This window comes from Scyliorhinus torazame, chromosome 18 (genome assembly GCF_047496885.1).
Source record: "Scyliorhinus torazame isolate Kashiwa2021f chromosome 18, sScyTor2.1, whole genome shotgun sequence".
Classification (NCBI taxonomy): Eukaryota; Metazoa; Chordata; class Chondrichthyes; order Carcharhiniformes; family Scyliorhinidae; genus Scyliorhinus; species Scyliorhinus torazame.
Genome location: NC_092724.1, coordinates 28,880,974 through 28,906,340, shown reverse-complemented (window position 1 = coordinate 28,906,340; position 25,367 = coordinate 28,880,974). Strand labels below are relative to the sequence as shown.

The following is a 25,367-nucleotide window of genomic DNA, read 5'->3' as shown; positions in this document are numbered from 1 at the left end:
AAAAAACAGAATTCATGTGGGAGTCTTTCATGTAAGTAACTTTGTAGCACCATGCCAAATTAAATTAGGCTATAATTTCAAGCAGCTTTCTTTTTTTACCCATGACTTGATCAGTAGAATTGCTCTTTCACAAAATATTTCTCAATCAATTAACTAATTGAAAAGTGGCAACTTAATTATTAAATTCACTGAATAATGAAGACTTAGGCCAGAATTGTCTGTGTGTTGGTGTCAGGGGGGATTCTCGGCTCCTGCTGCAGTAATGGAGTTTTGGCTGAGGGCCAAATTCTCCATTCCCGCTGGCAGCAATGGTGGGGCGAACTCGGGTCAGAGAATCCCAGCCACAAAGTCTGCCAAAGAAACCCAACATTCATCTGGTTAGTTCTGAGCTAGTTTCTAAAGCATCCTCACAAAGTTCCAAAGTCATACAGTTACATTTATTTAATTTTACTTCTAAAATATGATTCAATGTGACTAAGAAGACTATAATTTGATTAATTATCCTTAAGTACTGCTGAAAAAAGAGACATGTTATCAAAGTTTTTAGTTTTGCACTCGTCCAGACAGCTCACAAGATTAAACCAATAGCAAAGAGAACCATTTGTACTAATTTGAAGAGATTGACAAGTGGACTCTGATTGGTAGAGGCATTACCACAAAGAATGCAGCAGGGAACTGTTAACTGCTAAGCTTTTGTCAAACCAGGCAGGTCATTATTGATTGATAAAGGCATTGCCATGGGGAATGAACCAGTGTAAATGAAGGAATACAGTTTTACTTGTTGGTCTCTTTACTGTTGGTTTATCTTATGAGCTGCCCTAATGAGTGCAAGATGAAAAATTTTGATAGCATGTCTATTGTTTCAGCAATACTCAAGTTCTCTTCTACCAAAGGACTATATGTTTATTCTTACTCAATCGTTTCCTAATGTGCGTTAGTGTATTTTACTAACAGCACACTTGCATTATTTTTCAATTGCTACTTAAGTATAGTAACAATGGTCCAGATATTAGCTTGCTTTAAGCTACTTCTGAAAACTGAAAAGTCAAGATGTTAGACTATCGCCACAGTTGGATGCATTTCGCGCGTAAAGAACTACTTCTGTTAGATTCGACCATTCTTGGCATCTCCTATTGCTCCCCACACATCAAAAACAAATTCATCTGGAAATGCAAAATCACCAAGGACTGAGTCCAATGCTTCTGCAAACTCATCTGGATTCTTCTTATCTTTTCCAGTTTCCACCATTGTTGCAGCTGATGGGAAAAGAATGAAAACAAGGAGTAATTTGTTACATATTGCGGATGCAGTGAAACTGCTCTTACATTCAACGTTTTCTCTGAACACTTAGGAACTTACACATACCAATGTGGAGCCTAATACTCTGTAATAGGTCAAAGATAACTTTACATAAGTTTCCTTTTGATTATGTCTACAATAAGAGTGCAAGATTCCAAATTCCTTAGCAAAAGCTGGAATCTATAAAGTGCAGCTGTGGTTTTATTACACTTGAGATATTTAAAAATCATAAGTGGCTTTAAATGGCTTAATGCGTCATAGATGTAATACTGACAGTCCATTCAAAATAATAGTTTCATTGTAATCTGTCCGCTGTCAGAATAACAACATGCCCTACTGCAGGCTGACATATGATTAGCTTGCGGTTAGTACCAAAACTAGCTTTAGCAATATTTACACTCGGTTCAACCTTTTGAAGGACTATTCAGTTTTGTATCGTTATGGATTTTTAAGGAACTTTTTTAAAATCGTTTAATACTCAATCTGATGTACACCCATGCAGCTGTTGAACATTTACTTTCAAACTGGCTGCATTAGATAGAAGTTGCTGTTTAGCACAGGGCTAAATCGCAGGCTTTGAAAGCAGACCAAGGCAGGGCCAGCAGCACGGTTCGATTCCTGTAACAGCCTCCCCGAACAGGCGCCGGAATGTGGTGACTAGGGGCTTTTCACAGTAACTTCATTTGAAGCCTACTTGTGACAATAAGTGATTATCATTTCATTAGTAGCCAAGGTGAGGCTGGCAATATGAAGTGCCCAGACTTTCTATGGGCCGAATTTTATGGTTCCCCCACCAATGGGGTTTCAGGCAGGGGGAGGCCAGCCCATAAAATTCTACTTGTGTCCTTTCCGCCACCTGCTTGCTTGCCCCTGACCAGGCAGCAATTTAATTGGTGTGGGTGAGGCCTAGGGAGACCTGCCTGTCCTCAACCCAATTCAGGCCCTTAACTGGCCAATTAATGGGCTCTTAAGGGCCACTTCCCACCTGGCACAATATTTAGGTTGGTTGGAAGCAGGATCATGGAAATCCCGTCAGGTTGGCCGAATGGGCTCCTGTTCCCAGATGTCTGCTCCCCTGGTCTTTGTGACCCTGCCCAACAACATCACCTGCCCCGTATCCGACCCTCCCTTCCCACCTCCAGGGTCTCTTCTCCTGGCCCACATTGAGGCCCCTGACTTGCCAGCATCATGGACTCCCAGCACTTTGTTCAATGGGACTCGGTCTGGTCCAAGTAGTCTTCACCATTCCTGGTAGCACCACTGGGATTAGAGAACTGCCGGCCAATCAGATTGGACAGCAGCTCTGAGGCAGGAGTTCACCCCAGAAAGAGCAAGAGGCCCATCTCCAGTTAATTAATGCTCTACTGAGCTTTCAGTAGCTCGAGGTCATTTTCAGTGGCAGAATTGGAAAACCCATCTCCAGAATATCCTGCCCATGAACGCTATCCCACGAAGACATATTATGATCCCAGACCAGACCCCAACAGTGGCTAGGATACTGGACCAAAACCCCAATATTATTAGCGTATTTGTAACACTGTGTGGAAAGAATGATTTGCTCCAGGAGTGATTGCATGAAGAAATAGGGCGTGCTTATTTTTAAAACAAAACTTTATTATGACTACAATATTAAACTTTTTAACTTCACACCCAAAAAGAACAGCTTGCAATTACCCCTTAAACATTACTACTCATTTTCCCCCTTAAACAACAAGAAAATAAACATACAGCTCTCAATCTATTTTACTGTGGGAGAGTTACGGACTCAGCATCAGGCAGATCACAATTCAACTCCTCTCTCCAAACTTTTCTCCAAAAAAATAACTCTGAAGCTTTTCAGAAGATCTCTCTGCATTCCTTTGCACCACCAGCAATGCCTTAATCTCTCCAATCTAAAAAAACAAATGATCTCTGCAGGCTGCAAAGCACGTTAACTCCCCAGGGACTTTCCCAGTCAACCCACAGTCCGTTAGCCCAGACTGAAAAACACATTTCTTTTTCAATTTGACCTTCTGGCCGCTAAATGCACCCAGGCCCTGCAAAACAGATTTATTTTTTTAAAAACATGACCACTGCAGTCAACCACACCCTTATCCCTGGCGTTTAAATGTTAAATTGTCCAATATTTAGAATCCAATATTTCTAAAATCTTCCAGTCATCACAGTCAGGACTCTATGGAACTGAATGGAGTATGATTCTAGCTTTCCTAGTATTATCAAAATTCTTTTGCAGTATAAAGATAAAAAAATTATGAACTCTCCTATTACTTGGAAATAGCAGAGCTGAATTAACTGTAGATGCGTGCGTGCATCAAGCAAAATTGTTTGTTAGCTGCTCATTTTGTTGCCCTCAGCTATGAGACAGTAGTACTCCTGCTCTGAGTCAGAGATTGAGCATGTGTCTCACTCGAGACACGTAAACCCGAGATCTAGGCTGACAGTTCAGTGTAGTGCTGAGGGAGCGCTCCACTTCCACCAACCTAAATATTGTGCCAGGTGGGAAGTGGCTCTTAAGAGCCCATTAATTGGAGGTGTCATCCTTTGGATGAGATGATAAACTGAACGCCAGTCTCCCCTCTCTCAGTCGTATGTTAAAAAGAACATGGCAGTATGTGAAGAAAAGAAAGGCAGTTCCTTTCAGAGTCCTGGGCATAACCTCTCCCACAACAAACTTCGATGTCAAAATAAAAAAGATGATCTGGCCGCTATTCCATCGCTGTTTGTGGGGGCTTGGCTGTAAACAACTTGGAGAGATCCTGACATTGTAAATGACACTCTAAAAATGCCAGTCTGTCTTTCATAGAACATAGAACATACAGTGCAGCAGGAGGCCATTCGGCCCATCGAGTCTGCACCAACCCACTTAAGCCCTCACTTCCACCCTATCCCTGTAACCCAATAACCCCTGCTAACCTTTTTGGTCACTGAGGGCAATTTATCATGGCCCATCCACCTAATCTGCATGTCTTTGGACTGTGGGAGGAAACCGGAGCACCCGGAGCAAACCCACGCAGACACAGGGAGAACATGCAGGCTCCGCACAGACAGTGACCCAGCAGGGAATCAAACCTGTGACCCTGGCGCTGTGAAGCCACTTGTGCTACCGTGCTGTTCTTTTTGGGTGTGAAGTTAAAAAGTTTAATATTGTAGTCATAATAAAGTTTTGTTTTAAAAATAAACACGCCCTATTTCTTCATGCAAATCTTTCATGTATATTAGGCATTACTCTAATTAATATAGTATCCAATTGCAGCAGAAAATCTCTGACTTCATTGGAGGCCTTTTCCTTTCCCATCTGGTTTGGGTGATTTAGATCTTAGAGTTGCCTTTGTTCTTTCTATAATGGGTCTCGGAATGGTGTTTAGAGCTTGGAGGCACCTCACAGACATTTGATGCTGAGAAAATTTCTACCAGCTGAGAAACAGCAAGTAATAAATTAGGCACATAGAACGCCACCATGCGATCAGGGAAACAAGATGTGGACCTTAACTGTATCACCCAGATCAGCCAGGGATTCAGGCTCAATGATTACACTGTGCAGTTAAGAAATCATTTAAAGGCCACCAGAGATGAAAACTCCTTAGCTACTGAGTCACCATGGAAATATGATTATTGATGACCGACATGAAAGGACAGCGCTTTGCACCTAGATTTGATAAATCCTTCTCCTTCAATTGCAAAACACAGGTAATCTAAAATTACTCTGCCCTATGGTTATGGAAGTCTAGTTTATAGAGACAACCGTTGATACACAGTGATCAGAACGAAAATCATAGAATCCCTACAGTGCAGAAGGAGGCCATTCGAGTCAGCATCGACCCTCTGAAAGTGCATCCGACCGTGACCCACTCCCCTGCCCTATCCTCGTAGCCCATCAGCCTACAAAAAGAACAGTGACGTTCAAATGAAAATCACAGTTAGCGTTATTCTGTCCACTTTGTCCCAATTCAGTTTTAACTATGTTTAACCACGATCCAAAATAGGTGGACCAAGTTTTTTCTTTAAGAATGCGGTGGAACAACTTGGTCAATGAATGCCTTTGCGGACAACTGCATTTCCTGCATGCCTGTCCTCAATCAGCCTGAAAATCGGCTTTCCGTGGAAGCAATGGAATAAAAATGGTTAGCTTGCAGCTTTTTCTCGTATTAGAAGTCTCTGCCACTGAGACATGAACTGAAGGAATTTGAAGATTGATGAGTCCTAATATGGTAAAGTATGGATCAGGAGTCAAGAGGACATTATTGGCTGTCGGGAAACTGTCTGAGGTTTTCTCTGTGCATAAGCCAGCAATGAAAAAGACAGAACATGTCCGTAAGCTTCCTTGGGCTTTCTTTAATTTATTATTTGAACAGTATAGAATCATAGGGACTGTCTTGTGGTGCAGTGGGTAGAGTCCCTGACTCTGAGCCAGAAGCTTTTTGTCGAGTCACACCCCGTGACAAGGAAGGTTCATAACCCGGTCAAACAGGTTGAGTGTGTCAACCTGTAAATCCTTCCAAATACGCCAAAGGCTGGCGGTAAGAGCAGGAGAGACTCCTGGTCAGCTGCGCTTGATGTGACGTCCCCTCAAGTTAGAAGCCCCTAGTGATGTGATGATAGGTAGACTATCATCTGTATATAATATGAGTAGTTCATCGTCACCACTGTAAATTCTATGATCTATGATCTGCATGTGTATTATAAGTTGTATATCATTTGTCAATGTTCTCTGTTGATTCTTCTTTTGTCTACTATATATGTACTATGTACGTTCCCTTGGCCGCAGAAAAATACTTTGCATTGTACTTCGGTACAAATGACAATAAATCAAATTAAAAATCAAAATCAAAACATGTTTTACTGTTGTAGTTCTAGCATCTGACCAGCAGGTAGGTAGAGTCTCGGGACCCGGATGCACAATGTGTTCCTTCAGAAGGTGTTTGTAAGGAGTTGATAGCAGTTGCATATGAGAGCAGCTCTGTTGTGTCTTAGTGTAAGTTAGTGTTAGACATTTGTTTCTAACTGTTTCATCTTAGTTATTCGTTAGTGTAGTGTTAGATAATAAATAGCGTGGTCCACTGTTCTTTGCTCACTCGGCAATATTGAGATTCCACACCAGTCCAGTCAAAGAACATTACAGGTGACAGACTAGCGAGCTGTTCCGGGGATTACTGGTTGTGGAACCAGATGAAAGCTTGCCTTAGTTCACCACTAGGTGTGGGAAGAGAATTGGAATAGAATCATAGGATGGGATCTTCTGGCAGTTCCCGCCGGTGGGATTTTCTGGTCCTGCTGACAGCGGGAATCCGTGGGGGGTGAAAACAATGGGACAGCGACAGGATTGGAAGATTGCCGGCCAATAGCAGTACGCCTCCGCCACCACAGAACATGGAGAGGAGGGGTTAGAAAATCCCGACCATAGGATGCTACAACATGAAAGGAAGATAAATAAATAATCTTTATTAGTGTCACAAGTAGGCTCACATTAACACTGCAATGAAGTTACTATGAAGAGCTCCTAGTCACCGCACTCCGGCACCTGTTTGGGTACATAGAGGGAGACTCAAAATGTCCAATTCACCTAATAGCGTGTCTTTCGGGATTTGTGAGAGGAAACCGGAGCACCTGGAGGTAACCCACGCAGATGCGGGGAGAACGTGCAGACTCCGCACAGACAGTGACCCAAGCTGGGTATCGAACCAGGGACCCTGGCGCTGTGAAGCAACAGTGCCAAACACTGTGCTATCGTGCTGCCTATTCAGCTCATTGTGCCTCACTGTCTCTTTGGTCGAGCTATCCAATTTATGTGACTGCCAGTTTTTTCCCTTCAAGTATTTATCCATTTATCTTTTAATTTTACTGTTGAATCTGCTTCTGCCCCTCTCTGGGGTGGGAGTCCTGCCTCCCAATCTGATTGAGCAGAACCTTCTGGATTGCTGTGCCAAGATGCAGGTATGCACAACTTACAGGGAACATTCCTCACAAGTTTCTTTTTCAGTTCCCTTTTTTGCAGCTCCAACCATCCTATATGTCTTCCTCTGCTGTTCCTTTCCATCTCCCAGTTCACTGCATGTACATCATTACTTGATCTTTTATATGCTCTTTACTTCTATGCTAGCTGTCACCTCTCAACTGTGGCTGCTTTATTTGTTGATAGATCTCTTTCCCCTCAAAGGTCATGCATTAAGCTAACTTATTCTTTGAATATTTTCCTACTGTTTTTCTGGAGTTTAACCTGAAAAAAACTTTGACCAGTTTACGTTCTCATCACACTAAAGTTCGCCAAAGTCTAGAATCTCATTAACAGCGCTAACTTTCTTCTATTCAAAACTAGCATTGATATTGTTCACATTGGCCGGAATTTTTTCCCGTTAGGATTCTCTTTTCTAGATGGCAGAACACCCCCGCTTTCGGGTTTGCCGGTAACCTCAATGGGAAATCCCATTGACAAGCGGCCGGAAGAGAGAATCCCGCTGCCGGTGAATAGCGGCAGCTGAAAAACATGCAGCTGGGGCACTGGAGAACCCAGACCATTATTGTCAGACAAATGAAACTTCACTGCTATATTCTAACTAATTCTTTTGCTTCTAAAACACATTTCTCTTGACAGCTATCTTGAATACACTCAGGGAATTCACCCTTTTCTGATTTAGACCATACTGCTCTTACCATACTGTTCCCAATCCAAATGAAAATTAAAGTTTTCCATTCAAACAATTTGGCTGTCGTCACAAAACTCTCTAATCTCTGAATTGGGATGTATCTTACCATTTCTTCATCACTGTTGAATCAAATACCTGGAACTCCCTCCCTAGCAGCACTGTGGATGTACCTACACCACATGGACTGCAGCAGCTCAAGAAGGCAGCTCACCATCAAGGGCAATTAGGGATGGGCAATGAATGCTGGCCTAGCCAACGAAGCCCACATCCCCTGAATAAATTTGAAAAAGCCTGGAATTCCCTCTCAATCACCATTATCGAAGCATCTTCACCACCAGGGCGGCAGCACTTCAAGGAGCAGCCCCATCACTCTTTCATCAGCTTCTTGGGCCAAGAAGCAATTAACGTAATCTCGGCTGAATCGCTCACATCCCGAGAACAAATAAATTTTAAAAGCGCCTGCTCACTGCCCCACATCAATTTGGTGACTTGAGGCGATATTGTGCGCACACACCCAATTCAAAATGCTGAAAACCTAACAAGCATGGTAACCAAATGCTGCTCTCACTCAGTTCAAGAGTAGAACCCAATATAACATTGTCATTGAAAAAGATACATTCTGACCTGAAGATTGAATATATTGGTCCGTCCACTTAGGAAGGTACTAACAAACACTAAACACAGCAAGGAAACAACTGAACTGCTAGTGGGTGAATGAAAGGTAGACACTATTAAGAGTGATGGGTGTACAAAATGTACATTTTTGTAACTATACCCCTGATAGAGAATAACTAATCTTCAGATTGTTGGGTAAAATTAAGAATGCTGCAGAAGTTGAAGTAGCTCAGCCATGAGGAATTACACTGTAATGAAGACAGAAAATGCTGGAAAGACTCTAGGTCTGGCAGCATCTGTGAGGAGATAACGTTTTGAGTCAATGTGATTCTTCTTCAGAGCTGAAGAGAGGCAGAAATGTGATGGGAATTGTGCTATGTCTGCTTTAAGTGAATGACAATTAATGTTGCCTTTCTTTCATGATTTGACAGTGTCTGTAGGAAGTACAGCTGGAATCAGGCAAGTAAGTTGAATTTCCCAAAGTAACTTCCCTCAGAACTCTTATCAACAGCTGTCATGATGAGTAGCTCTTTGCCATTTGTCTTAATTGGACAGCTAATCCCAAGCTCAGTAGCGAACGGACAGTGATCTAAATTGCTATGCTGCCATTAAAAGCTAACATATGTAGAACATCTGTTTTATAAAGGAAGACGACTTTGCAGAGCAGCATTTTGTTACTTCAGGCTCTGGATGAAAGAAAAGCATCTGAATGAAACTGAGGCTTGGAAAACGGGCAAATGGGCATGATTTGGACAGTTTATTGGCCTTGTTGAAAATAATAATGATAAAGACAGTCTATAGTTCTTTCTATCATACATAAAGGTCCAGCAATTTTCAATCCCTTCCAGTAATCGTCTTGCTAACTCTGTGACATGTGTTATAGATTATTACAAATATGCAGTTTATAAGATTGCTAGCTTTCATTATATATTGTTTAGGTATTGTCTCTTTAATTTGGGGTAAAATGGAGAAATGAGGGAGTCATGTGACCTGAATTCTGCTGACAATAAGTGGTTTGGTTGTTAGGTGTTAAAGGAACACCCAGGTTGTTTTAACAGGTGTCAGGAAAACAGACCTAGTTTTAAGGGATTTATATTTTTATTGTTGAATATTAGAAATGAACGGCGCAAATCAGTCGGGCATCGCGCCGCCCCAAAGGTGCGGAATGTTCCGCATCTTTGGGGGCCGAGCCCCAACCTTGAGGGGCTAGGCCCGAGCCGGACAAATTTCCGGCCCGCCAACTGGCGGAAAAGGCCTTTGGTGTCCCGCCAGCTGGCGCGGAAATGACATCTCCGGGCGGCGCATGCGTGGGAGCGTCAGCGGCCGCTGACAGCATTCCCGCGCAAGCGCAGCGGAGGGAGTCTCTTCTGCCTCCGCCATGGTGGAGACCGTGGCGGAGGCGGAAGGGAAAGAGTGCCCCCATGGCACAGGCCCGCCCGCGGATCGGTGGGCCCCGATCACAGGCCAGGCCACCGTGGGGGCACCCCCCGGGGCCAGATCACCCCGCGCCCCCCCCCCAGGACCCCAGAGCCCGCCCGCGCCGCCTTGTCCCGCCGGGAAGAGAGGTGGTTTAATCCACGCCGGCGGGACAGGCATTTTAGTAGCGGGACTTTGGCCCACCCGGGCCGGAGAATCGCGGGGGGAGAGCCCGCCAACCGGCCGGTGGTGGAGAATTCAGCAACCGGCGGGGGCGGGATTCACGCCAGCCCCCGGCGATTCTCTGACCCGGCGGGGAGTCGGAGAATCTCGCCCAAGGTATAGATTTAAGTCAGTTTAATTTAATGTTGCGGTGCACGGAAGGGTAAACTCATGGTTAGATTCAAGGTTAGATTCATGGCTCTGTTTATGTGAGGGTTTGGTCAGCTCAAACTGTGTTTCTATTGTGCTCAGAACATAGAACATAGAACATAGAACAATACAGCGCAGTACAGGCCCTTCGGCCCACGATGTTGCACCGAAACAAAAGCCATCTAACCTACACTATGCCATTATCATCCATATGTTTATCCAATAAACTTTTAAATGCCCTCAATGTTGGCGAGTTCACTACTGTAGCAGGTAGGGCATTCCACGGCCTCACTACTCTTTGCGTAAAGAACCTACCTCTGACCTCTGTCCTATATCTATTACCCCTCAGTTTAAAGTTATGTCCCCTCGTGCCAGCCATATCCATCCGCGGGAGAAGGCTCTCACTGTCCACCCTATCCAACCCCCTGATCATTTTGTATGCCTCTATTAAGTCTCCTCTTAACCTTCTTCTCTCCAACGAAAACAACCTCAAGTCCATCAGCCTTTCCTCATAAGATTTTCCCTCCATACCAGGCAACATCCTGGTAAATCTCCTCTGCACCCGCTCCAAAGCCTCCACGTCCTTCCTATAATGCGGTGACCAGAACTGTACGCAATACTCCAAATGCGGCCGTACCAGAGTTCTGTACAGCTGCAACATGACCTCCCGACTCCGGAACTCAATCCCTCTACCAATAAAGGCCAACACTCCATAGGCCTTCTTCACAACCCTATCAACCTGGGTGGCAACTTTCAGGGATCTATGTACATGGACACCTAGATCCCTCTGCTCATCCACACTTTCAAGAACTTTACCATTAGCCAAATATTCCGCATTCCTGTTATTCCTTCCAAAGTGAATCACCTCACACTTCTCTACATTAAACTCCATTTGCCACCTCTCAGCCCAGCTCTGCAGCTTATCTATATCCCTCTGTAACCTGCTACATCCTTCCACACTATCGACAACACCACCCCGACTTTAGTATCGTCTGCAAATTTACTCACCCACCCTTCTGCGCCTTCCTCTAGGTCATTGATAAAAATGACAAACAGCAACGGCCCCAGAACAGATCCTTGTGGTACTCCACTTGTGACTGTACTCCATTCTGAACATTTCCCATCAACCACCACCCTCTGTCTTCTTTCAGCTAGCCAATTTCTGATCCACATCTCTAAATCACCCTCATAATGCTTAGAGAGCATTATGTCATGAAAAGTAAACAAGCTGGGAGAAGTATAAAGTTGTTACTGAGTAACCAGGGGCACCTTTAGTATAGGAAGGCTTTGGAGCATGGTTTTAGTTGAATATAGCAGTTGATTATAGAAAGCTAAATAGGGAACATATCTCTCAGCTTTGTGAGAAGAAAAGCTATGCCATGGAGTATTAGTTAAGAAAACAAGTGCAGAAGATTTAAAGGATAGCTGGTTAAGGCAGCTAGAGATATAGGAGAAGTTTCCAAGAAGTCAGAGGTTAAAGGAATAGAGGAAAGAACTACTCGAACAAAGTACTGTTTAGGAAAGACTGACTGAGCTGCGAAGAAGTTGGCTAGTGTGAAGCCAGAAAGAATTCTGAAGTGATTTTATGGTCTGTAAAATTTTACCGCAATCTGTGGAACATGAGTTGAAATAATTGTGGATATCGGTGGCTGGATGTCGGAGTTTTTGTGAAAGCATTTAAGATAAAGGAAGCTAGAAAGGAGAGATAGAAAACACTAAGCTGGGTTCCCTGTTAAAAGTGGATTGGAATCTTTGTTTGACAGGATAGTTGGACAATCTGGAGTGGATTCTTAATGCAAACAGTTGATGGAAAGCATTGTTTGAAAGAAGATTTTAAAGTGTGTCTTTTTGGAGTGGAGTTTGGAAAGTCTCATGTGACAATCATTTGGGGAGAATTATGAGAGAAAGCCACAGATGATAGGTTGAGTGTCACTGGCCATTTGATTTAGAGTGGGGTTATTTCTGAAAACGGTATACAATTGTGAAACTGAGGGAGAAAGGAGTATTGTATCATAATCAACTTTTCATGTTTAATCTTTTTTTCTTGTTAAAACTAGTTAGAGGTCTTTGAGTCTGTACCTCCATGTTTTCTCGACAAAAGTAAAAGTTACAATCTTCTGAGCCAGGGTTCCATTCTGGAATCTCCCCATTCATTAGTAACAGCAACTGGGATTGTAACACAGGGAAGATGATGCAAGATATTCACACTTGAAAACAATGGCCAGGACAGTAGACAGAATGTTGGGTCTGAATTTTCAAACATTAACAAACATGGCAACAGAGACACAAGTCTGCAGGTCCCCCCCCCCCCCACCCTCCCACCTGCTTGCTCCCCCCAAAGAAAACACACCCTCCTCAATTTTCACACGGGAGGAATGGCAGGAGGTTCTAAGTTACCCACTTGTGGTTCACGGAGGCAACAGCACATGTTAAAGTGAGTCTTCTTCAGTCAGATCTGTTCATCATTGGGATTCCCATGACATGACATTTACACTTTAGAAATGGTAAGAGACGTTCTGAAGTTTCCAGGGTTCTTTGGAGAGGTATACATTTGGGTGTAATCCTTTGTCACTTTTGGGAGAGGTCAGGTGACCTCTGGGAGCAGTCAGGTATCATTTGGGATTGTTGAAAGTAGACATGATTGTGCATAAACCAATGGAACTGGCAAGAGGTCAGTCGAGAGATCTGTCAAGATACTTAAATCTCCTGTCCTTTAAATATTTGAAAAATAATTATGCAATTTTTAAGAAAGAATCAGTGGTTTCTATTTCACTCTGTCTGTTGATGTACATCTGAGGTCTACCATTAGAGGATTTGTGCTGCATGACAGGTTTCACCACCTTTTATTATCACGGTGGGGTGTCTGTCAGTTAGAGTTTGATTGACAGCTCCAAGTATTTAAAATCTCTTTGAACTGGGGCTGTGAATAGAAATGTTTGTTTTTATAAATGAGTAAACGGCATCACAAGCAGTGAATGAAATTAAATGAAAATCGCTTATTATCACAAGTAGGCTTCAAATGAAGGTACTGTGAAAAGCCCCTAGTCGCCACATTCCGGTGTCTGTTCAGGGAGGCTGGTAGGGGAATTGAACCATGCTGCTGGCCTGCCTTGGTCTGCTTTCAAAGCCAGCAATTTAGCCCTGTGCTAAACCAGCTCCAGTATGGTGTTTGGTGTTTGTTTTATCAATAAGAGTGTTTTTTAATAGTGAGTTCATAAATAGAACTTCATTTAATTTCCGCATGCCTCTTGAGTTATGCCCATGGTGGATACAGGCTGAGATGGCATGGTAGGTGTGAGGGCAAAGTGTGGTGGGTGGGGGGCATGGTTGTCATGAGATGGCACTAAGTTGGCATAAAACTATAAAGGGCCATGGGGTGGGTAGAGGGTCATAAGTTGGTATAAGAGCTAAAAAGGAAATGGTCGAGGGCATGATTTGGCATGTGTCGGCCTGCATGAAGCATGGAGCAGTTTGGGTGGTGAGCGGTGTGAGTGGTGAGGGCTGAATGTCTATTTTTGGTCTCATTCTTTTTTTTCATAGCTTCAACAAAGTGTTGGAGCCTGGAGGCCGGCCTTTTGCCCAACCTGCCTCCTCACCCAGCATCCGTCAATCTCCTTTTGGGGTCGCCTGCCACAACATTTTATGCCATTCCCCGGAACTGAAAATCCAAACTTCTGGAGACCTTTTTTCTGGGTCAGGGTTGTGGAGCTGACAATAACCCAGGAGCAAAAACTTAACCTTCAGTCTCGAAATTCAATGGAGGTGTCAGGAACTTTAAGTGTTCAAAATGGTTATACTTTAAACTGTTTATTTACTTCCAAGAGTTTGGGGGACAACTGGATAGATAATCATTATTTCTACCTGGATACAAGGCCCATGTGATTCACTGTGCCATGGAGAAGGGCTTTCAGAGGGGAAGAGTCCATAGGAAGTCCCTGTAGGATCAGGTGATAGGCCATTCTAACCACTGAACTTCACAGGCACAGTCAATATGCAAGAATTCAAGAGAGAGAGAGAGAGAAGCAGCAAGTTTCTATTGTTCATCACGCAAAACATGAGTCAGAGTTGTGCTCAGGTTGAAGGTATCAAGGTTGTGATGTTTTAAACAAAACTGGAAGATTTGCCTAACGTTATCCAGAGGGAGGAATCTCCTGGGTAACCCATACTGTCAATGTCAGTTTGCAGGTCAGAAGTTATTCCACTGGATAAGGAAAGAAGAGCTGAGAATCACTGGTGCTGGCAGAATAGACTGTCTACTGAAGGAACAAAGTATAACCATGGAAGGAGATTTTCTGTCATTTGAAATGTTCAGTGAGGATTTTTTTCTGTAGTTTAAAGTGTAAGTTGCCTACTAAAACAATGTTTAGTCATGTTGCTTTTAGTTTGTTACAATAAAAGTCTTAACTTGAAATCTTGTCATGTGATCCTTTCAGTTCGTCATTGGAAGTTTAAATGTCTTTTTAACAATTATTGGTCTTCATGGGGATTATAACATTTATAGAGCTATACTTCTATAGTGGAATGCACTTTGAGATGATTGTGCTTGGCAACTATGTGTAGGGCGAGATTCTCTGGCCTCCCCTTGGCATGTTTCTTCACGGCGGAAGGCCGCCTGCCATTGACCGCTGGCGGGATCTTCTGCTAAGCCACTGTAAATAGAATTTCCCATTGAATTCACCCCATGCTACCGAGAAACCCGCAGCAGGGGTGCACCATCGCGGTAATGGAAGATCCTGCTGGCACGAACAGCCTGATATCACAGAATTAGAATTTACAGTGCAGAAGGAGGCTATTCGGCCCATCGAGTCTGCACCAGCTCTTGAAAAAGAGCACCCTACCCAAGGTCAACACCTCCACCCTATCCCCATAACCCAGTAACCCCACCCAACACTAAGGGCAATTTTGGACACTAAGGGCAATTTTCATGGCCAATCCACCTAACCTGCACATCTTTGGACAGTGGGAGGAAACCGGAGCACCCGGAGGAAACCCACGCACACACGGGGAGGATGTGCAGACTCCGCACAGACAGTGACCCAAGCCGGAATCGAACCTGGGACCCTGGAGCTGTGAAGCAATTGTGCTATCCACAATGCTACCGTGATGCCCATATCTCGGCCATAATTCTGATTTGTAGAGAACAATATTCAATTGCAGTTTGATTGATAATTGTTTTTTTTTCAAATAAATTTAGAGTACCCAATTCTTTTTTCCAATTAAGGGGGCAATTTAGCGCGGCCAATCCACCTACTCTGCACATCTTTGGGTTGTAGGGTTAAACCTACGCAGACACAGGGAGAATGTGCAAACGGTACATGGGCAGTGACCCAGGGCCGGGGATCGAACCTGGGTCCTCAGCCCCGTGAGGCAGCAGTGCTAACCGCTGCACCACCGTGCCGCCCCTGATTGATAACTGCAATGATTGGATTTGAGAAAGAATTCAGACTGTCTTCTTGTTATCTAACAGTAATGAAATCTTTACCCTGTCAATAAACTTGCTATTGATGAGGGCTGTTTTTGTTTTATTCATTTTATCTTGTCTTTGACAAAGTGCTGGAGGCTGGCCTTTCACCCAGAACAAACAGTGTTATGCAGGTTATCATTAGCAAACACTACTTTCTCCAAATCTTCAAACAAACCTTTTCCATGCAGGAACCTACGACAAAAATAAACAGGTACATGTACTTAGCACAAGACTCACCTAACTCTGTATCTCTGATGCCCATGTAACTTTCCAGTAAATCATCCACCTTTTTAGTTGCTCGTTCTTCATACTCTGTTGGCTAAAGAAATGGAAACCTTGATTATTTTCAAAATTAAAAAAATTATGGATTTCCTTTGAAACCACAGGGCATATTGGCGCCAGATTTTCCTGCGGGCTCAGAGAAACCCAACCTGCGCACTTTTGCACATTCCAAAATGCACACCTAACTACTGTGTGATTTTGCCCAGACGTTTTTCTTTTCACACAAGGGGGAAGATTTGTAATGCATTTTGCAAGTTATGATGGAGGATGAGAAGTGTGGCTATGGAGACAAGCCAGTTAGAAGGTTCCCTTTGGTTCACCAATACATCACTCAGCTCCCAAAATTCTTTGAAGGCTCCCCAAACTTTACCCCTGACTTAACCTCCCATTCATCCATCCCATGCATCCTGAGATTGCTCATGCCAACTCCATGTCCCCTTCTTAGTCATTCACCGAGTATCCACCAAGTAGACTGCACAGGAGCCATGCAATGGAAACTGGAATGATTTGAAAAGCATTGAAAAAAAATTAATCATGTAACAAAATAATAAGATCTTGAATTCAAACCCACAATCATTGATACTGGAAAGATAAAGAAAAACTATTCCAATGTAAATGAAATGTAATACTGTAATTGACTATTAGGTTTGTAAATAAAAGGGGCAGCATGGTGGCACAGTGGTTAGCACTGCTGACTCACGGAGCCGAGATCCAAGGTTCGATCCCAGCTCTGGGTCACTGTTCTTGTGGAGTTTGCACATTCTCCCCGTGTTTTCATGGGCTTTGCCCCCACAACCCAAGGATGTGCAGGGTAGGTGGATTGACCACGCTAAATTGCCCCTTAATTGAAAAAAATGAATTGGGACTCTAAATTTATTTGAGAAAAAAGGTTTGTAAATAAATTATTCTTATCAAATGCATATTCTGTTGTTATAGCTTCTTAAGAATGCCAATTAGCTTTTTATAATCAACCAAGTATTCATAATGGCTACAGCTGTCATAACAAAAGCTTCAGCTACAGTTCCTGAGACTGAAAGAACAGGGACGTCATTCTCCGACCCCCCACCGGGTCGGAGAATGGCCGTTGGCCGCCGTGAATCCCGCCCCCGCCGAAGTCTCCGGTACCGGAGATTGGGCGGGGGCGGGAATCGGGCTGCGCCGGTTGGCGGGACCCCCCGCTCAATTCTCCGGCCCGGCTGGGCCGAAGTCCCGCCCAGAAATTGCCTGTCCCGCCGGCGTAAATCAAAGCTGGTATTTACCGGCGGGACCAGGCGGCGTGGGCGGGCTCCGGGGTCCTGGGGGGGGGGGCGGGCCGATCTGACCCCGGGGGGTGCCCCCACGGTGGCCTGGCCCGCGATCGGGGCCCACCGATCCGTGGGCGGGCCTGTGCCGTGGGGGCACTCTTTCCCTTCCGCCTCCACCACGGCCTCCACCATGGCGGAGGCGGAAGAGACTCTCCCCACTGCGCATGCGCGGGAAACTGTCGGTGGCCGCTGACGCTCCCGCGCATGCGCCGCATTTCCGCGCCAGCTGGCGGGGCACCAAACGCCATTTCCGCCAGCTGGCGGGGCAACAAACGCCATTTCCGCCAGTTGGCGGGGCGGAAATCCCTCCGGCGCCGGCCTAGCCTCTCAATGTTGGGGCTCGGCCCCCAAAGATGCGGAGCATTCTGCACCTTTGGGCCGGCGCGATGCCCGTCTGATTGGCGCCGTTTTTGGCGCCAGTCGGCGGACATCGCGCCGTTGGGGGAGAATTTCGCCCCAGAATAGTGTCCCAGTTCCATTTCAAACCAAAATGTCTGTCAGTCAATGAAGATGAACAGAAGCAGATTTTTTTCAACTTTTATAAGCATGTTTTTAAAAAAAACAATCAGAGCTGGCAATCAATTTAATTCACAGCTGAAACCATGACAACAGAGTCTGGCAGGACATTGTTAAAACATTTTAATGCATTATGGCACTTACTTCAATTGAAGTGTACTGTAACGTATGACAACACTTAGACAATGGTAGTCAGTCTAAGGGTCAACAGGACGGATCCCGATGACACAGTATTATAAACACATCTAAATTTAAATACAGTACTATTAGCGACATATGAAGGTGTCTGAATACTTTACAGTTGCCTTTCAATATGTTCCAGAGGCAGCACGGGGGCGCAATGGTTAGCACCGCTGTCTCACGGCGCCAGGGAGATGGGTTCAATTCCACCTCGAGTGACTGTGTGTGTGGAGTTTGTACATTGCCCCCGTGTCTGCGTGAGCTTCCTTCGGCTGCTCCAGTTCCTTCCCACAGTAAAGATGTATAGGTTAGGTGGATTGGCCATGCTAAATTGTCCCTTAGGGTGGGGTGGCAGGAATAGGGGGTGGGATTCTCCACCCCCATGCCGAAGTGGCCGCGCCATCGTGAACGGAGCCGAGGTTCACGACAGCGCGGAACGGCCCCGGTCCCGACCGATTCAGGCCCTGACAATGGGCCAGTATCGGGGTCGCGTCATCTACCCGCGCCAGGCCTTATCGCCCACGTAAAAGCGGCGCCACATAGATGACGAGGCCGGCGCCGCATAACGGACGTCATCCGCGCATGCGCGGTTGCCGTCCTGTCCAAATACGCCCCGCAAGAAGATGGGGGATGGATCTTGCGGGGCGGCGGAAGGAAGGAGGTCCTCCTTCAGAGAGGTCGGCCCGACGATCGCTGGGCACCGATCGCGGGCCACCCCACATTTAAGGTACCCCCCGGTGCAGGATCCCCCCTCGCCCTCCACAGGCCGCCCCCCCCAGCGTTCACGCACCGCCCACGACTGTAGCGACCAGGTGTGGACGGCGCTGGGGGGCACCCGCCATTTTGGCCTGGCCACTCGGCCCATCCGGGCCTGAGAATAGCGGGGGTGCCGGAGAATCGCCATTTTCGGATTCTCCGGCGATTCTCTGGCCTGCGGCCCGCGAAACCCGACTGGGCCGTTCCCGCCACTTGGGAGAATCGCGGGAGGGCATCGGACCGGCGTCCCCAGAAATTTTGGCGGCCCAGGCGATTCTCCCAACTGGCGTGGGAGTGGAGAATCACACCCAGGGTGTGCAATCTGGCCTAGTTAGGGTGGTCCTTTGAAGGGTTGGTGCAGACTCAATGGGCTGAATGGCATCCTTTTGCACTGTAGGGATTCTATGAGATTTATCAGCAGGCTTCCTCCAGTGTCGTAAACTCTCTCAGGAGAGTTTTTTTTTAGGGCTTCCAAAACCCACACCAGTGCACAAAAATTGTGTTTGGGAGGAATGGTTCCCGCAATGGGGACTCAGACATTAGAAGAGGTGAATGTGCGCTTTGCACCCAAGGCCTTACTGACACGCGGAAAGACTGGACAAAAATTATGGGGAATCTGGTACTTGGGCTTTAGTTTGTCTGTGGAAGTTATTATTGTTTCCCACTAACCCCACCACCCGCAGGCCCCATAGAGTCACACCCGAGGATTAGTCAATAAGGATATTTCAAGCTAGTATGTCAGAAGGAAGAGGATAAATTCTGGAGGGATTCACATCAGGCTATTTGAGAGGTGTTCCATGGCATACAGCTTGCACCTATGCCCCAACCTCTGCAATGAAAGGTGATAAATCTCAGATATTGTGTTGTTGATAGATACTGGGTGGGATTCTCAGTTCTTGAGGCTAAGTGTTGAAGCCGTTGTAAACGCCGTCGCATTTCCCGACGGCGTAAACATGGCTTCAGGAGCAGCAATTCTGACCCTTACAGGGGGGCCAGCACGGCACTGGAGCGACCCACGCCGCTCCAGCTGCTGATCTCGGCGTCAGGTGGGTGCCACGGGTCTGCGCATGCGCAGTGGGACCGGCGCAATTGCCGCACATGCGCGGTGTCTCCCTTCTCCGCGCCTGCCTCAATGCAACATGGCGTAGGGCTACAGGGGCCGGCGCGGAACAAAGGAGGCGTGTCGGGATTCGCGCGGCACCCCAGGGATTCTCCGACCCGGCGCGGGCTCAGAGATCCCGCCCAGTCCCAAGGAAAATTTTGCCAGTGGAGCTGTGGTGCTATCACTATGAGATGTGAATGCCTGACTAGCTGTATGTTGGAAGGTTCTACAAAAGCATTCAGAATCAGAAAATGCTTTGCATGGTAAAATAGTAAAGTTCCCATCGTTCCAGATGATCATACGCTGCTTTCCCCTTTGGAGGGAGGAGCGGTGATTTAAGCTGAAGATAACCACACCTCAAGGGAGGGCAAGCTGGAGAAGGCAGGGCCTTCTCAAGCAAGCTCAGGAATTGAACCCGCACTGTTGGCCTTACTCTACATCACAAACCAGGGGCGAAATTCTCCCCCAACGGCGCGACGTCCGCCGACTGGCGCCAAACACAGCGCCAAGCAGACGGGCATCGCGCCGGCCCAAAGGTGCGGAATGCTCCGCATCTTTGTCGGCCTAGCCCCAACATTGAGGGGCTAGGCCGACGCCGGAGGGATTTCCGCCCCGCCAGCTGGCGGAAATGGCGTTTGTTGCCCCGCCAGCTGGCGCGGAAATGCGGCGCATGCGCGGGAGCGTCAGCGGCCGCTGTCAGTTTCCCGCGCATGCGCAGTGGGGAGAGTCTCTTCCGCCTCCGCCATGGTGGAGGCCGCAGCAGAGGCGGAAGGGAAAGAGCGCCCCACGGCACAGGCCCGCCCGCAGATCGGTGGGCCCCGACCGCGGGCCAGGCCACCGTGGGGGCACCCCCCGGGGTCAGATCGCCCCGCGCCCCCCCCAGGACCCCGGAGCCCGCCCACGCCGCCTGGTCCCGCCGGTAAATACTAGGTTTGATTTGCGCCGGCGGGACGGGCAATTTCTGGGCGGGCCGGAGAATCCAGCGGGGGGTCCCGCCAACCGGCGCGGCCCGATTCCCGCCCCCGCCCAATCTCCGGTACCGGAGACTTCGGCGGGGGCGGGATTCACGGCGGCCAACGGCCATTCTCCGACCCGGCGGGGGGTCGGAGAATGACGCCCCAGCTGTCCAGCCAACTGAGCTAAACCGGCCCCCACTGGATGAAGGGAAGCATGTCAGAAGCCAACGTTGCCCATTTGACTGCACCTGCCAAAATGCCATCAACCATTTTCGTTAAAAAAAATCTTAACTGTGAATGACCACAGGAACCTATCTCCCAACTGTCTGTGCCGATATGGAGGCAGATATTAAACTGCGCCCTCTGCTGTCGGAGTGCTTGCAACTACTACATAACTTGTATATAAAGGGTTGTAATGGTTAGTTGCGGCATGATACTTGGCGACACCTTATTGTAGGCATGCCATAGTGCTGCTCAATGGAATGATGCTATGGACAGGTACAAAGGGCAATCCACCTTGCAAGTAGCTCATGCAGAACAAGTTTGACAGCTGACAAGATGGGGGGGGGGACAGGTGCTGCTTGCCGACAGACTCCTGTCTACACTGAATAGTTCATTTTTAATGCCAATTCTTAATTTCCCACCCCTTCAGCTTTACTAAAGGTTTTTGATAGAATGCAATGGTTTTTAAGGCTCCAGTGATGTTCTGAGCCATAGTTCACTTTTAACCCTCCACGTTAATTAGCCCCCATCACTGTTTCCTTTAAACTGTAAGTGGCACCATTTAATTAGCGAGCATATGACTATGAAAATAATACAGTTGTAGTTCATATGCTGTGCCACTCCATCATAGAACATACAGTGCAGAAGGAGGCCATTCGGCCCACCGAGTCCACACCAACCCACTTAAGCCCTCACTTCCACCCTATCCCCGTAACCCAATAACCCCTCCTAACCTTTTTTGGTCACTAAGGGTAATTTATCATGGCCAATTCACCTAACCTGCATGGCTTTGGACTGTGGGAGGAAACCGGAGCACCCGGAGAAAACCCACGCAGACACGGGGAGAACGTGCAGACTCCGCACAGACAGTGACCCAGCGGGGAATCGAACCTGGGACCCTGGCGCTGTGAAGCCACAGTGCTATCCACTTGTGCTACCGATCAGATCCTCAAAGACTTTGGGCTCAATTATCGCTCCTGAATCACGAGTGAGGAGTCAGGGAAATTCCAGACTACATAAACGCGACTCAGGAGAAAGACAGTGAGATTTTCGTTTTGGGGGTATATCTGGGGTGAGTGGCGGTAGAGGTGGAGGTGGATGTGCAAGTGGTTTTTTTAAATGTTTTTAAGGAAAACCTTTTCATTGACACAAATGAGTATAATAATACAATCTAAAATTGATGCTTCAGGTTACAATATAAAAAGAACAAAGTCAACAGTTAAGCACATATCCAATCCTGACACCACAACAATAAACTAAAAAAAAACCTTAGCAACTGATGGTGACTAACTCCTTTAAAAAGGAAATGAATGACTGCTATCTCATGTCGAACCCCACTACTGACTCCCTAATGGTGTACCTGACTATCACCAAATGTAAAAATTCCATGAGGTCACCCAACAAGGCCGAGGCATTGGGAAGAGTAGGAGACCCTCACCAAGCAGGACTCGCCTCGGGGCTATTAACTAGAATTGTGCTTGCTGCCCCTGGAAACAATGTAGAAGCAGCCACAAGGGCTGCCAGGTGCAGAGGTGGGTTACTTAGGGCCTTGGCCTAGCTTTAAACAACCCTCCTGCTCTCATCCCTCACACTCCTCATGCCCACAAATATGCCCCATGCCCTGTCCATACCAAACACTGCTGCCTCATGCCTCCATGGCCCCACATATCCCTATGCCAACCTATGCTCTCCAGCCACTCTCATGAGCCCTCATGCCCTCCATGCCAATCAATGCCCCTTTACCCACCCCAATGGCCCCTCATAACCTCCATGCCACCCTATGCATCTGCATTCACCCCAAAAGCCCTTTATAGCCCTGATGCCAACTTAGTGCTAACCCATGCCAACCAATACCCCCCAACCTACCTCCCATTGCCTTTACACCCTCCATGCCAACTCACTCACTATCCATCATGGCAGACCTGAGGACCCGTGCTGGAATGAAATGAAATGAAGGGCACGATCATCCAGCCACATAGCGCTGGAAAAGCATCTCGCTGTGGCGCAACGTGGCCGGTGAAAGCAAAGAGACCCTCCCATGTTGCGTTCGGGCTGGGGGGGGACGTGCATTTTTTTGTGGTCTCGGAGATCGGGACACCATTTAAAAATGTTCCGGCAAACAGAGCTCCCCGTTGTAAACAACGGGGCTATATGCAGCCTCGGACGTGCATTTCCCATTTAGGCCCCTTATTCAACAGTAGTAGCGTTAAATAGCCATGTGTTTCTCGACATTGCGAGTCTGACAGTTTGACAGTTGCCGTGACAGCTTGACTGTTCCAGTGAGTTTATCAATTTTTAATGCACAATCTTCTAACAATCCCAGAGGGCATTTGGCCTGCCCCAAAGAGCATCTTACTTCTCCCAAATGTCTCCCTGCTCCTCCAAAAGGTTATTCTACTTCTTCAAATGGGTAGTGTACCTTTCAAAATAGCTCCAAAAGCTGTGGGCCTTCTCTTGAAAGGTCTAAAGTCACAAGTTGTGTTTTGGACTAGCTAAAATTGGACTTGACTGCAGGCAGCTGAACTTTAACATGTGAAAAATTCAACCCTCCCGCAGTTCACCCCCAGTGAAAATTGTGGACGCCAGGATTGGGACTTCTGGATTTTGCCCTCCTGTGCCATTTTCTGTAAGCTGGAGACCATCTCGATCGTGGTGAAAATTCAGGCTTTCATTTCCTGGCTCAACATTTTCCTAGTTACTCACTTCTTTTAATCCTTATCCTTCCAGGATAACACAAAAGAATACCAACAAGCATCCATTTCACTTTAAATGCCATGACACTAATTCTAACCTTCAGCTCTTTAAGGGATGATGACAGAAGTTATTATACATCCTTTTATTGGCAGCTTTCCACTTGCAGGTTCAATCCAGGCTAACGACTCGCTTTGTTTATTAAGCCTATCGTGTGATGTCTAACAGTATTGGTTGTTGCTGATTCTCGCAAGTGAAGGTTCTCAGTATTACTGTTTCACCACTTCACGGCCAGAACTGGACTCATACATTCACATGACAGTATTGTTGAAAAGAAATTGCATGAAGCTTGTTCTAAAATGCCATGACCTGTGGAAGTGGACAGCACGTTAGCACAGTGGTTAGCATTTTTGCTTCACAGTGCCATGGTCCCAGGTTCAATTCCCGCTTGGGTCACTGTCCGTGTGGAGTCTGCACATTCTCATCGTGTCTGCGTAGGTTTCCTCCAGGTGCTCCGCTTTGTCCCACAAATCCCGAAGGACATGTTTGTTAGGTGAATTGGACATTCTGACTTCTTCCTCAGGGTACCCGAACAAGTGCCGGAATGTGGCGACTAGGGGATTTTCACAGTAATGTCATTGCACCGTTAATGTAAGCCTACTTGTGACATTAATAAAGATTAAGTGGGAATCTGATTTATTTAACATTTACAAATACAGCAGTTCCCAATTTATTCATCTCAAAATCTAAAATGAAAGATGCGGGCGATTCTCCGATATGGAGGCCAAGTGTTCGCGCCATCGTGAACGCCATCGCATTTCATGACGGCGCGAACAGGGCCCGGGCATGACCTATTCTGGCCGCACAGGGGGCCAGCGCAGCGCTGGAGTGGTTCACGTCGCTCCAGATTCCTTACGCAGCGCCAAATGGGTGCCGCGCCAACCCACGCATGCGCAGTTGGGGCAGCCCAATCCTGCGCATGTGTGGGGAACGTCTTACGCACGCCGGCCCCTCACCAACATGGCGCCGGTGCTCTGGGGCCGCGCGCGGAAGGAGATAGGCCCGGGGGGGGGGGGGGGGGGGTGGAGAGGCCAGCCCTCCGATCGGTGGGCCCCGATCGCGGGCCAGACCACATCGAAGGCCACCCCGGTGAAGGAGCCCCCCCTCCCTCCCCCGCAGGCTGCCCCCCCCCCCCAGCGTTCCCACAGAGTTCCCGCCGACCAGGGGTGGACGGCGCCGTTGGGAACCTGTCGTGGTGGCCGCTCGGCCCATCCGGGCCGGAGAATCGCCGCTCGCCGGCTCTCCGAGCGGCCCTGTGCGAATCACGCGCCGCTGGTTTCCGGGGGTTGGGGGAATCGCGTGCGGGGGTCGGGCGGCGTGGCGCGATTCGCGCGGCGCCCCAGCAATTCTCCCACCCGGCGTGGGGGGGGGGGGGGGGGGGGGGGGATAGCGCCCATAGAGCTGGCTTTTACAGCTTCAAACTGGGAAGGCCTGCCCCAAGCTTATGTAAAATATGGCCTAATGACGTTGGGTCAGCAATCCGACATCGAC

General features: G+C 47.2%; 1 protein-coding gene across 1 annotated transcript in view; it reads right to left on the bottom strand.

Moving 5' to 3' along the window:
• Nucleotides 1-541: 541 nt before the first annotated feature.
• LOC140394788 (PDZ domain-containing protein GIPC3-like) overlaps nucleotides 542-25,367 on the bottom strand; it is a 90,794-nt gene continuing 65,968 nt past the window's right edge. The window contains exons 5-6 of the mRNA XM_072481984.1: nucleotides 16,045-16,126; nucleotides 542-1,256 (exon numbers count right to left, since the gene is read on the bottom strand). Coding sequence (XP_072338085.1) covers nucleotides 1,105-1,256; nucleotides 16,045-16,126 — 234 coding nt within the window. The 3' untranslated portion in view covers nucleotides 542-1,104. The remainder of the gene's footprint in view (nucleotides 1,257-16,044; nucleotides 16,127-25,367) is intronic.